This window comes from Bombyx mandarina, chromosome 04 (genome assembly GCF_030267445.1).
Source record: "Bombyx mandarina strain Sakado chromosome 04, ASM3026744v2".
Lineage (NCBI taxonomy): Eukaryota > Metazoa > Arthropoda > Insecta > Lepidoptera > Bombycidae > Bombyx > Bombyx mandarina.
The window spans coordinates 4608325-4622112 of NC_143211.1; the positions used below are offsets into that span (position 1 = coordinate 4608325).

Sequence of the window (13788 nt, forward strand, 5' to 3'; positions counted from 1 at the left end):
TGTCAATTTCAAATTAGAAAGCATGAATGCTTTTGCGGCAAAATTAGGGAAAATAAAGTATCTATTAAGATTACTTTTCGATATCCTATCATAAATTACGGACTCTTAGATTTCTATTACGGCATGTCCTCCTTCAAATTAGGATTAAGGAGAGTATTTTGCATAGACGAAAGTGAACTGTGTTACCACCATGGTACAACTCGTTTGCCAACTAAGTTTTTTCGCAAACATTTTCAGAAGCCTAAACAATACCAAAAATCTTAATGACTAAAGAAAACATACCACGGCTGTTCTTTTAAATTCTGAATAATAAAAATCTACGCATTCGGCTTCTGTGCCGGAAGTTGTGTTACAATAAAATGTCAACTTTTTCAGCGAGCTCTATAAAAGTTAAACTTGAAGACAAAAGTAAATGGATAAAGCCAAGCGAAACCCAACAGTTTCCGTTCACGTTGACCTTTTCGTACGACGTTACAGAAAGTTCTGGAAAGAAAATTATTGCGATATAATTCGATCAATAAACATAACATAGAATTGCGTGGGGCACTCAAAAAGTTTTGCGAAACGACATATTAATTGGCTTCAAGTTAGAATTTTATTTTAATGTTCTTCTGTGTTATAATGTGTTTGAGCATGTTTTTGTATGCAATAAAGCATCTCTCTACAAAATCTTTTCCGATGACCGAATAATAATAGGTCGAATAATCGAAGCATTGAAATTCATGATAATTTAGTTCGATTTGGATGAAAATTTAATATACTCATAATTGTTGATTGTCAGAATAAGCTCTAATAATGGGTCCCAAAAGGTAAAGAAGAAATCATGAAACCGATTTGAGGACGACTTGAGAAGCTTGTTCTTCTATCGTTATGTAGGAAATTTTTGAATACAAAAAAAAAACTATTATTTCAAATTTAGAATATTTGACATACGCTTCATTCCCAAGCAATGCCGTTTGAAAGTCGATGTTTGTAAATTCAACATTACGATTACGAAGTGGCTTGACTAATTTCGATGAAATGATCAGGAAACATTCAGATTGGCCAAGTGGGTTATCCTGTGAGGCTTGGCAGCCACCGGATCAAAGTCGAAACAAAGTTCGACCAGCAAAGTGAGCCTGGTTTGACTGATAGTAAATAATGAACTTATTAACTCTTCTGATGCTGCCATTACATCGTACGATGATGAATCTGTTTTACATCCGCCGTTGAATTTAATTTTGGTTAATAAAATGTTATCTACGCCTGGTCGGTATATAAATGAGTGGTGACTATTGAGGAAATACTTTATCTAGGAGGTACCTATCCACAAAGCCCGTTGTCGTGGTTCTATTTTTGATGCATTTTGAAGTCGTCGTGGCCTAACGGATAAGACGTCCGGTGCATCGCTCAACACGAATGCACGACCAGGCGTAGATAACATTTTATTAACCAAAATTAAATTCAACGGCGGATGTAAAACAGATTCATCATCGTACGATGTAATGGCATGGTGTTCGAATCTCAGGCGGGTACTAATTTTTCTAATGAAATACGTACAAATGTTCACGATTGATTTCCACGGTGAAGGAATAACATCGTGTAATACAAATTTTAATGAAACCCACAAAATTATAATTTGCGTAATTACTGATGGTAGGACCTCTTGTGAGTCCGCGCGGGTGGGTACCACCACCCTGCTTATTTCTGCCGTGAAGCAGTAATGCGTTTCGGTTTGAAGGGTGGGGCAGACGTTGTCAATTGCTTAAAATTCGTGATATTCAATTACACATTTGCAGAAAAAACCTAGTCTACTATTATAAGAGGAATATTTAGCAAATAAACAAATATTATTATAAACAATAATATCATATTGATTTTATTAAATTTGAAAATAATTTTATCTGATACTGTGAGATTTAACCTATCTAGATTCTCATTCGTAGCCCGGATGAATTGGTGAGAGATTTTGTAAAATACACGATCGCGTAATACGAATATTAATGACATGTTCGATGGTGCCAAAGCTTTAACGGTTAATCCAGGAATAATCGTAGCCCCCACTCTGATTCAATAAGACGAAAGGAAGGAAAAAAGTTGTCTTTGAAATATTTGTCTGTTTATTTAATTGGTTTGTATCCATGTTTGTAATACATAATTTAGTCAAACTTGGTTGAGCGAAAATTACACGACCGAGAAAAAAATTTAGGCTAATTTCTAGATGTGTTCTTTTTTTTTTTTTTTTTTTTTTTTTTTTATTGCTTAGCTGTGTGGACGAGCTCACAGCCCACCTGATGTTAAGTGGTTACTGGAGCCCATAGACATCTACAACGTAAATGCGCCACACACCTTGAGATATAGTTCTAAGGTCTCAGTATAGTCACAACGGCTGCCCCACCCTTCAAACCGAAACGCATTACTGCTTCACGGCAGAAATAGGCGGGGTGGTGGTACCTACCCGTGCGGACTCACAAGAGGTCCTACCACCAGTAATTACGCAAATTATAATTTTGCGGGTTTCATTTTTATTACACGATGTTATTCCTTCACCGTGGAAGTCAATCGTGAACATTTGTTGAGTACGTATTTCATTAGAAAAATTGGTACCCGCCTGCGGGATTCGAACACCGGTGCATCGCTTCAACACGAATGCATCGGACGTCTTATCCGTTAGGCCACGACGACTACAAATTCCAGAAAATCTCTCAATCTTCTAAAAGTAAAAAACAAAAACCTCGACAAGAGTAATTCGTTTTTCCTTGTATACCTCTGTAAGTGACCACGCCACTTGTCTCGAGAAACATATGAACGACAGTTGAGGACATTCATTACTTGCTATTTATCACACATGATTGAACCGCTGTCTTACGATAGTAAAATTACTTGAAACTACTACTACAACTAGCATTGTTCTTTTTTTTTATTGCTTACGTGTGTGGACGATCTCATGGACCATCTGGTGTTAATACCTACCTACGACGTAAATGCTGCCACCTACCTCGAGACATATGTTCTAAGTCTCAGTATTAACAGTAGAACGGCTGCCTTACCCTTCAAATCGAAACGCATTACTGCTTCACGGCAAAAATAGGCAGGGTGGTAGCACCTACCCGTACGGACTCAAGACGTCCTACCACCAGTAAAAACACCAGTTTCTGTATAGTATTACTTATATTCGAATAACCAAATATCAGTGGAATGTGAATGAACCAAGATAATACTTCACGCAGTACGTCCAAGTCAACCTCTGACAGCTTTATACAGGTCGAGGGTGTACAGGTGTAATTTCAGGGAATACACAAGTGATTAATATCGTTAAGAATCATGCGAAGACGTCTACTGACCGAAATGATTTGTCAAAGAAGTAAGCACTTGAGTTCAGATTCTCCAACATTTTTTTTAATACTCCTTACATGTTGATGTATAGAACAAAATCTTGGATATTCTGCTTTATCAATTTCTTACGAACACAGATAGGTCATGAAGAAAAACTGAATCTTTGAACATTTTTCTTAATACCTTTAACTTTTACTATATAATGGTGCTTACTTTAGATATTATGTGTTAGATCACTATACTCAGGTTTTGTCTTTTCTGATTTACTTAAAATATGAATTTATGAGGTGACGTAATATTTTGCCACAATCAGGAAGATTTTATTGAAATCGCAACACTGTGTGGTCGCGGACACGTGCCGTCTGAGGCAATAGCTCCCCGTGGCTTTTAATTTCGTTCTATTCATGATATGAAATATTCGAGCTTACCCTAATTAACCTGATTATTCATTTGATTTTTATGTACAAACAGAATGTGTTGCGGTATGTGTCAACGAGTACTTAATGTAATGATTTATTTTCAAAATAAAATTTGTTGTCAATGACAATTCATGTTGTCGAAGAGTTCGTCGTGGTTTAAAGTATCAAGCGAAGCGACCACAGAAATAATATCAATTATTTATTTCTGTGGAAGCGACAGTGTCGGGGTTCAAATCCCGCAGGCACAAGCCTCGTGCTTATATGTACCGAGATCTCGTAATATATTTTGGTTTGTAGAGTGTAATTCAGAAAATGTATTTTTTTGACTACCTTATGACCAAAAGCCTCGAGGTGCTACGGGGCTTAGTCTGAGAGACTGCTATCATGCGTCCTAGCAAGAGCAGTGCTTCGCAGAATCAACTATCGAATCGGAATCGCAACCCATTGAGAAGACCCGGCGAGGAGCTCAGTAGATTGTGTCTGCGGGTTGAATTGCACGTCGAATCTATGGTGACATTCGACGAGTTAGACAAGAACGATGACCGATACATGAAATACACCGAGAGTCGATCGAGAGAATCCGAAATGACGTGTTTAGGGTGACGGTGACTGTGTTGCCCGGCCGTCTCGATGGGATTCCATAGGGATTAAAATATATTTTTATAATTGTGAAAATAATTCGTGTTACAATATAATTAAATTTTCCTTACATTAATACCGCGAAATGTAAATAACCGTTTAACAAATAAAATGATATCGCAACAATAGCGATACGATCCCGCTTTTATTCAACACCGGAGAACATCTTCAGTTCTCTGTAGGTATTCGTGATTTCTTTGATTCGTGCCCATTGTGCCCCTGATAAAGGACACTTTTCAGTTTCTGCCGTTTGAATGAATACACCCATTATGTCTACACAAAAGTGGATATTCCAAACAAAAACATCATTGCTGCGGTTATTACGGAGTAAAAAACAATTCATATTCCATTATGATTTCGAACAATGCCTAGTTGGTGAAAATGTTATTTTGTCGCAAATTTCGTCGGATATCGATCGACGTTGGGGCGTTCAGGCTCACAGGGTTTTCACTTTTGATGGTTTTTGGTATTTTGATGAATTATCTGTACATGGGATCTTTGGACTTTAGTATTTGCTATACTAACAGAAACTGTTGAATTCTTTGTACAAAATTGAATCGTAGTTTGTAAGATTAGCTTGTTTTATAATTTCGTCACTTCAACATTTGGCTCTAATGGCTTTGAAGCGGATTGCAGTCATAACGCAGCGTTTTTTATTAGAATTTCTCGAACACTACGGTCATGCCTACAAAAACAAATCCCATGCGTGGGAAAAGAAGCACAGGCCTCATTATAAAAATAAATATTGTTTCCTTATGGTCATTAGTTATTGACGACTCTCTCGGGCGCAAGGACGTTTCTCAAAACGTAATCCTCTTCAATAAAGAATGCATATCCTATCCTGTTTAATTAAATGTAAACTGATCGTATTTTTCATTATTCACGAATAACCTATCCATAACTTCCAACAGAAACAAAAACCGATCTACTGATCATGAGGATGACTAGGTATATTTAATCGATTTGTTATAGCCTCATCAGTAGTTTGAGACGCGTGCGCTTCAAAGTTAGAACCCGCCTGATGTGAATCGATTATCTGGGTCATCTGCTTTTACTGGTGGTAGGACCTCTTGAGTTCGCGCGGGTATGTACCACCGCCCTGCCTATTTCTGCTGTGAAGCAGTAATGCGTTCCGGTTTGAAAGGTGGGGTACAGCCGTTGTAACTATACTGAGACCTTAAAACTTATAGCTCAAGATGGGTGGCGCATTTACCAAGTGGGCTTTGAGCTCGTCCACCCATCTAAGCAATAAAAATAAAACTGTGCCTTGATGGATCTTTCCGGAAAGACCGTTTCAGTAACATTGATAGTTAATTACGAATCGAACCGGAAACTCCTGTGGTCAGCGTCAGAACGGTACTTTGATAAGCTATGCATCATGATAATCGCCTTATCATTGCCGCCGCCGACTACTCCCTGACTTTTGCCCACGGAGGATCCAGTCACCGTCGACGCCTTCGACATTTCCTTACAGATCCATTAACTTTAGGACTAGACGTTTTCTGCTCTAACACTAGGAGCCGGCTTAGGGACTCTGGTGACCGTACTCGATGAACCCGGCTGAGTTCGACGTTCTAACCTAACTTATACATCAGCTGGCTGACTTTCTCGCTGTATATTTTCAGCGGGTCGCGATTCCGATTAGGTGGTAGATTCATTCGCGAAGAAGCTGCCCTTGAGTTGATAGGTCTCCTCCGGAGGCGCTTGGGTTGCTATTAGCTCCGGGCTAAGCCTTTGCTCGCCCACCTGTCCTGGTGGAACTGGGAAAGCTCGCGTGACACAAATAATTCTTCATTAAAAAATTTAAGGAAGCTAAACATTGGATGAGAACTTGTTAGTGCAGCTTATTTATTCTGTTGCAAATTTGTGTTCCGGTGTGAGAGGAAGATGATATGCAATGGGTGTCTCAAGGATGATGTCAGGCGATGACGTCAGATTTGTTTGAATTTTAGTAGTTAGTAAGCTCATAATGAGCACACAACCGTCTTCAGCAGAGAATAATAAATAACATGTATAAACTAAAGCGATTCTAGATATTTTTATGATATAATTTTGATCTAGTAATATAGACAGGAATACAATAAAAATAGATCTTAATACAAAACTGTTCAGACAATTAAATAATTTTGAATAGGAGAAATGTTAGTAATATTAAATAGACGTAGGTACCTAACCGGTAGATGAGGCTACTGCAAATTCAAATTCAAAATGAATTTGAATTTGAATTTGCTCATAATGAGCACACAACCGTCTTCAGCAGAGAATAATAAATAACATATATAAACTAAAGCGATTCTAGATATTTTTATGATATAATTTTGATCTAGTAATATAGACAGGAATACAATAAAAATAGATCTTAATACAAAACTGTTCAGACAATTAAATAATTTTGAATAGGAGAAATGTTAGTAATATTAAATAGACGTAGGTACCTAACCGGTAGATGAGGCTACTGCTCACCGTCGTCACCGTTTCTCCTAGTTATCAGCATCCCACAGACAGAGCCAAGTCAGTGCTTAATTCACACCTCCAAATACAATAAAATAAAAAATTTTAATTGTTGGATATCTTTATACTCATAAAAATTTTCAAATTAATGTATGAAAAGCCAAGCCTTAAGAAAGTAGCGTCATCTATAAGCTCATTGTAATAATATTAACATACATAGCAGAGCCATCTAGGATTGGTCGAGGCATTTTCAACAAGTCAAGTATAGATGGCGCTATTTCGTTTTGACGGAAATTGTCCCATTTAAACGTGTACTTTGGTTTTGAACTATTTCAACCAGATGGCGCTTCTGTATATGTCGGCCATTTTGTTGGGATTGCATTGCAAATATTGTATGTATAGTATAAAAATGTATTGTACTTTGTTAGTTAATTTGACAAAGTACTTATTGATTTTAATTGCTAAGGGCGAGTATGGTCTCTTTGGGTATATAACAAAGAGAAAATGAAAGTTGTTTGAAAATTTACATAAATAACTAAATTATTATCAAATAGTCAATGAAAACAATGAACATAGGTAGAGTTAGAGGGTCAGGTGGTGCACAAAATAAGATAAATATGGTGGTAAATTTGACTTTCGGGCGAAATTAATTTATTACGTATAAAAAAAATGGATAATTGCAAATACCTAGCAAATAGTATTTTTTCTTTTTTATTAACTTCTAACCTTTAAATATTTTCCCAAATGTTTAATTCGCAATTCGTTAGCATCGTATCAATTTATTTGTTGCTGGCTTCAAGCCAAAGATAAATGACCTATGATATCAAAACGTGATCACCTTACGCGTTATCGTTTATAAATTATTCCAATTGTAAGATTAAAAAAATACAATCTATTTCTGCTCTCCTACAGCATTAATTTTATTTATAGACGACGTAGGCGAGCAATGTTTAGCTTTAGTCGAATCACGATAATCAGTATTCTTGTCTACTATTAATAGGTATATAAATGAAAACACATTCTTACATATAAAAATATTTTATTAAAAACATTTTGGTAACATTTAATAAGAACACTTAGGTAAAAATAAATCGACCTCAAAATTATTTTAAAAGAACAGCCTGGACTGGAAGTTCACGGAGGAAGCCGGAACAGCAAAAACTAAAATAAATAAAAACAATGATAACACTCTAGGCAGAGACGTGTCTAATTGACAACCAGAATTAAGGCATCGCAAGAATAATTATTTAAGTACGATAAAATACCTACGGCTATTATTATAATTACAACAAATAAACGCCTAGTGTCTATCTTTCAGTTGTGTATGCTCGCGACCCTGTACAACTCTCTTGGCAGGGAGCTTACATCGAGTATTATTGCCACTAACATTATTCACATCACACACGAGACATCTTGCTTGCCACTACGTAGTAATTATACACTACTAAATACTAAAACATCCCAATTATACGAAGCTAGTTTAAAATTTTACCTAACTAATAATAATAATATTAACATCTTCGGTTAATTTTGATACTAGAATGATATAACATCATTAAATATTGTACTCTTAACATTACGCTGGATTAAATTAAATTGAGGAATTAAAACATTTTATACATAATATTGCAAGCATTACTGAGATTGTGCACGTTACGTGGTTCGTTACAAACATTAACATTTGATATACTTAGCGTTAGAAGGAAGTTTGCTTAATAATATTATACTGAAGTGGACAAGATGAGACGAGCTCTCTTCCGATGATGGAGTCGAGCTGTCACAGCTACATTAAAGGAACAGTCATATAGATTAAATTACGAGCATTGGCACTTTTCAATATTAAATCTTAATTATACTCTCGAAATAGCACTGCACATCGATAACCAACTTAAAAACTAAATTCAGATCAGTCATTTATGATATCACATCAAAATAAACAGGGAAATACATAATATGTGATCATCGATTGAATATACTATGTAATAATTATTATATTCTTTTCAAAAGAGGTATTAATTTTCTTAAGGGTCACTAAAAATATTGAGCTCTGCGCCGAGCGCGACGCACTATATCACCATAATACGAGAATAACATTGAACCAATAAGATTTGGTGCCTGGAGTTCGTCTCCCGAGTTATTTCTATTTCGCTAAACCTACATAATGCTTATCAGATATACGTAATACAGGCCGGAAGTACGTGCGACATCGGTGTCGATATGCATTTATTACGTCAATTTAGCGTAGCAACACCGGATGCAGACGTTCTCTGGCTGAACCCTTCATCCTTATACAATGTTGTTATAAAAATACTGTCATTTGACTACAGTTGAATGAAATAAAATAACATGAGAACAATACATAGAATAATAAATATTATTATGAATAATATCATGTAATTGATTTGACTAAACATTTTAAAATGCATAAAAATTGTAATGATTGAAACATTTGTAAAATCATTTAGTATACAACTTTAATTATTCACTCTCGATCAAACAAATAAAATTAGTGATGGAAAGTAATAAATTGATTTTCGATTTTCTTTTTAAATAAATAATAGCACAACACCCAAATTATTTGGCAATGTGATTTTAAATAAACATTAACAACTACTACCCTCGGCTGCTAAACTTAAAACACAAAACTGGAATGCAAATATTGCATCGTACCTCAGCACCTCGCGGCGCTTACATCACAACTAACACTTAGGAGACATGCACAACAACAGCTAGTCTACATCTGTGCGTTTCGCTCCGAATACTTTCCTATGAACTACATGCGATTGTAGCTTTGTCACAATATAATGATAAAAACTAAAAATAATCTGAATGCAACATTGATTTCATTATAACCAATAACAACCGTGCGAGTGCGCGTGACTGAGGATATAGCACACTAGGCAAGCAAAGACACCTCTCAACAGAACTATACATTCATTATTCGCAAACAGTTATCATATGAGGTGCCTTCTAAAACAGGCATTAAGTATGTACTCATGTCAGCTGCATTCTGAGATCTATGCTATATGTTCAGTCATTACACACCGAAACATAAATAAATATATAAATAAACAATTTGTTTAATATTTTAACTATAATTTTTTTGTGTTCATAGCCCAGTTCGTTGTACAAACACATAAAAAACAGACTTGCATTTATGACTCCATCTAAAAATAAAGTATAATTTAATGTAGATCTCTATAAACTGTTGTTGTGGTGATAACATTTTAAACATAGGTCATCAAAACATAAAAAGAAAATGTGCGGATGTTGGTCCCCTCCAAAATTTGCCGACCGTCAAGCGAACTCCATTTTTATAACAAAGAAAATTTGGAGAACTATATAATGTATTGTCTCGTATCAATATTTTATCTTTATAAAAATAACTTTGTGGGAAATATGTCAACATTAATAATAATAGTGTACAAAAAGTCCAGTTCAAATTTTAAAGCTGATCTCAACATAGTAGAACTAAACTTGCACAGGAGGACAGTATCAATTAAATTATTGATTAATTTAGTTAGTATGTTATACATTTACTTATATGTTATTCAAGAGACTCACACTATTAAATACCTTGACTAAATTAAAGAGACCATGAATAGTACATTAATATTATATATGCACATACATAGAGATATTGCCAGTCTGTAACGACACTTATTATAATTTCACTAGGAACCCAGTATCTGGGCAATTCAATGACTCAAACGTTTTAAAACGGTCTGTAACAACTACTAATACCTTAGAATATCTAATCACTGCATTAATTTGTGATGATATGCACTGATAACCCATTTGACTATGTTTTGTATGGGCTCGTCATATAATTAAATGAGGTGTTCAAGCTTTCTCATCAAGTCATATAGGGAGTTTTTGGGAACTGTCTAGATCATAGCTATATGTCATCACTTTTATGTAATAATATGCTCGGACGGTAAAATCCAACAATCGTTATTAGACCTTAAAAATTAACCTACAGCTTGGCTTTAAATTCGTGCCTATCTCGTCAAAATCGTAAATTTAAATAACATCCGAGAAGCAGCCTTTTGGTTTAAACAATGACAATCCTATTGATAAATGACTGTGGAATATATCTTAATAATTATATCTAGAAACTAATGAATAGAGTAAAACAATATTTAAACAATAATTATTACACACTATGGTGGGAAGTAGCTCATGTTATTGTAAGTTTATGTCTAAAATTTAAATATTGCTTTAAGAGTGCCTGGACTTGGAATCCATGAGCTGAACAAGTCCTTTATACTAATCAATTTAAATTGTGGCTAACAATTTATTGTTAATATAATATTCTTTGGATAAAAAAAAATTAATTCATTAACATTTCTAAGAGGAACTAAGTGTAGAATAAAATAAAATGAATATATTATTTTAAAATTTCAACAGTAAAATAATTTGAGTTTTGAGATATGTTTTAGCAAATGATTTTTTAAGTTAATTGAAAATGGGAGCTAGTAATGTTGATTTGGAATAAATGTAAATTTTTTTTGGCATGACAATATTCAAGTAGAAATATTGTTGTTTTTAAATTAAGCCTAATTATCACACAATCCAAAAAGTGATCAGAAACGATGTTTAGTTCACATGTCCATTGTGTGTTTCTATTTAAAGAAATTGTACAAAAATGTCTTGTTTAAATTAAGATCACAGTATTAAGTCACATTAAATGTATCTTTAACGTGAGAAACAATAGCCACATATTCCACAGTCATCTGTAGAACTGGGTCACAGCAGGAAAGCATACAAACACTACTAGTAGGATAGTCACAAACCAATAACTACACAATGAAATAAAGATTCATCTCAAAATAAATGTAAATAAAGTAAATAAATTTTGATAAGTGAGCAAACAATACAATGATTGATTTTTATCACTGCCCTTTCTAAACAAAACACTAATTATGGACAGTTTTGGTAAAATTGTAAAAACTGTTGAACATTGTTTGTTGAGTCATTGGTTCTGAAGTGCAAATGTGACAGTCAGAATAAATAAAAACATTGATATGCAGCCTGATGTGTCCCAGTTGTACCCTTTCAACTTAATGTTTGTTCGAAATTTAATGTGACAGAAAATCACATCAATCTGTAGCAGCCACAACCCATGTGAATCCACAGAGACGGCAGTTGTCTTTTACATACTGTGTGCGAGTTCCATATGGTCCCAAGCGATGATACTGGGAGCGATTTGCGAAAAACAATGCAGGATTATTTGGTGGCAATATTGTGGCACGATAGCTCCATCTCGGGTCAGTGAGATTTGCCATCAGATTGAGGATGTCTCTGCCACCATACGTAACTTTGACATCTTCGGCTTTCTTCTCCTGTGGGCGCGGCTGCAGCTGCAAGACTGGTTCGAAGATTTTCTGAAATGGTCAGTGCTTCTTGTAAACAGTGTTAGATAAGACGATCATAAAAAAAAAACAATACAACAAAAAGTTATAGTTAATTATCACCTATGTTTTGCTAAAACCATGTTGACAACATAAGGTATATTAAATATAGTAAAATTGATATTAGCACTTAGTTTACACTGTTGTTAACAATACGTACACATTATTCTGTAGTATATACGTACATAAATATATTGGTTACATTAATAAAAGAATGGTAGCCAAGTGTAAATTAATTTTGGCAAGGACCGATTTTCCGTGATAAGGTAGACATTTTGTATTAGGTACATACATACCTATTAAAATATGTGCAACACGTTTCAACAACATATTTTGAGTGTAATTTTATCCTATGCTCCTGAAATATTTCCATTATCACACTTCGATAGTGTACACAACAATGATAGCGTAATAAAGACATTCGCCATTACGGAATATTATGAAAATAGAGAGGTCAAGGCCAGGACATATTCATAGTGAATAAATAACTTAACAATAAGCACTCACCTTTTCAGTCGTTTGAGGACTTGAAGGCAGGGAGTCACTGTTCACTGATTCGGATTTGAGTGATCCTAGCGAACCGATACCGCTAGATTCACTGGACACTGACGGGCTTGGGCTCGATTGCGATTGAGATAAACCCGCGATCTCAATTATATGACCAAACGAGCTGAACGAGTTAAAATTATCTGTCTCCAAGCCAGTTAAGGGAAGTGCAACGCTAAGAGCCATGTCTGCAAAAGTAAAATCCGATTTGTATTGAAATTACACGTGCAAAAGTACCACTGCGCTATTGTGAGCACTGTTATGTTGACAGAATTTAATAGAGCCTACAACCGCTTTCGAACCACTACACTTTCAAACAAATGCAGCACTCACCTTTGACTAGAATAAAAATGAAAAACTTCAATAATCACACGGTATGCTATGAGAAAACAATAATTACCGAAAAGCGTTATCCCGTAAAGCGCAAGCCTCGACGTAGTTGAAAGAGATCGAACATTTATGCAGTGAAGCTAGCGTCAAACGCCAATTGTCGAGCAGCAAGCGCCACCGGAAAGAACTCTATCGCTAAAACAGTAAACTACGCAGTATCGTGAATAAAGTAGTTAATAAATTACTATGCTCCAATACATCACTTTCTGGATAATAAAAATAATTTCAAACATTTATAGACTAGAAATTAACATTAATAATTTATATTCAGAGTATAATTATGTGAAAAATAATGGTTATGTTTTGTACTGCCATCTAGTGGCAAATTTAGAAGAAATGAACACATTCCCCTAGTTTTGTTGCTCGTCATACCGGTTGGTTTCAGAAATATTCTAATAGGTGGCAGTGTCATCAAAGATCGGCACTTAGTTCAAAGTCGGTTTGCAGAGGGCACTGTCACAAATATCACCTTTGTTGTGTTGTTGATTTAATAAACCCTGTTAATCATCATTGGCATCAACTCTAATATTAAATGCCCAATGCCTACAAATAGATAATTTATTAAGCCTTTCTAATCTACGAGTATGAACTGGGTTCGAGGAAAGTGAGGTGAA

The 13788-nt window shown here is 35.1% G+C and overlaps 1 protein-coding gene across 2 annotated transcripts; it reads right to left on the reverse strand.

Moving 5' to 3' along the window:
- Nucleotides 1-7843: 7843 nt before the first annotated feature.
- On the reverse strand, nt 7844-13526 carry LOC114250020 (uncharacterized). 2 transcript variants are annotated; one of them, XM_028183760.2, is made up of 3 exons: nt 13118-13526; nt 12746-12972; nt 7844-12211 (listed from the first exon to the last, which is right to left on the reverse strand). In XM_028183760.2, the coding sequence occupies exons 2-3, from the start codon at nt 12968-12970 to the stop codon at nt 11927-11929; spliced, it is 510 nt and encodes a 169-aa protein (XP_028039561.1). In that variant the 5' UTR covers nt 12971-12972; nt 13118-13526; the 3' UTR covers nt 7844-11926. The 2 variants fall into 2 exon arrangements, with proteins under 2 accessions (XP_028039561.1, XP_028039560.1); XM_028183759.2 differs by having other exon boundaries at nt 13185-13523.
- Between the last annotated feature and the right edge of the window lie 262 nt (nt 13527-13788).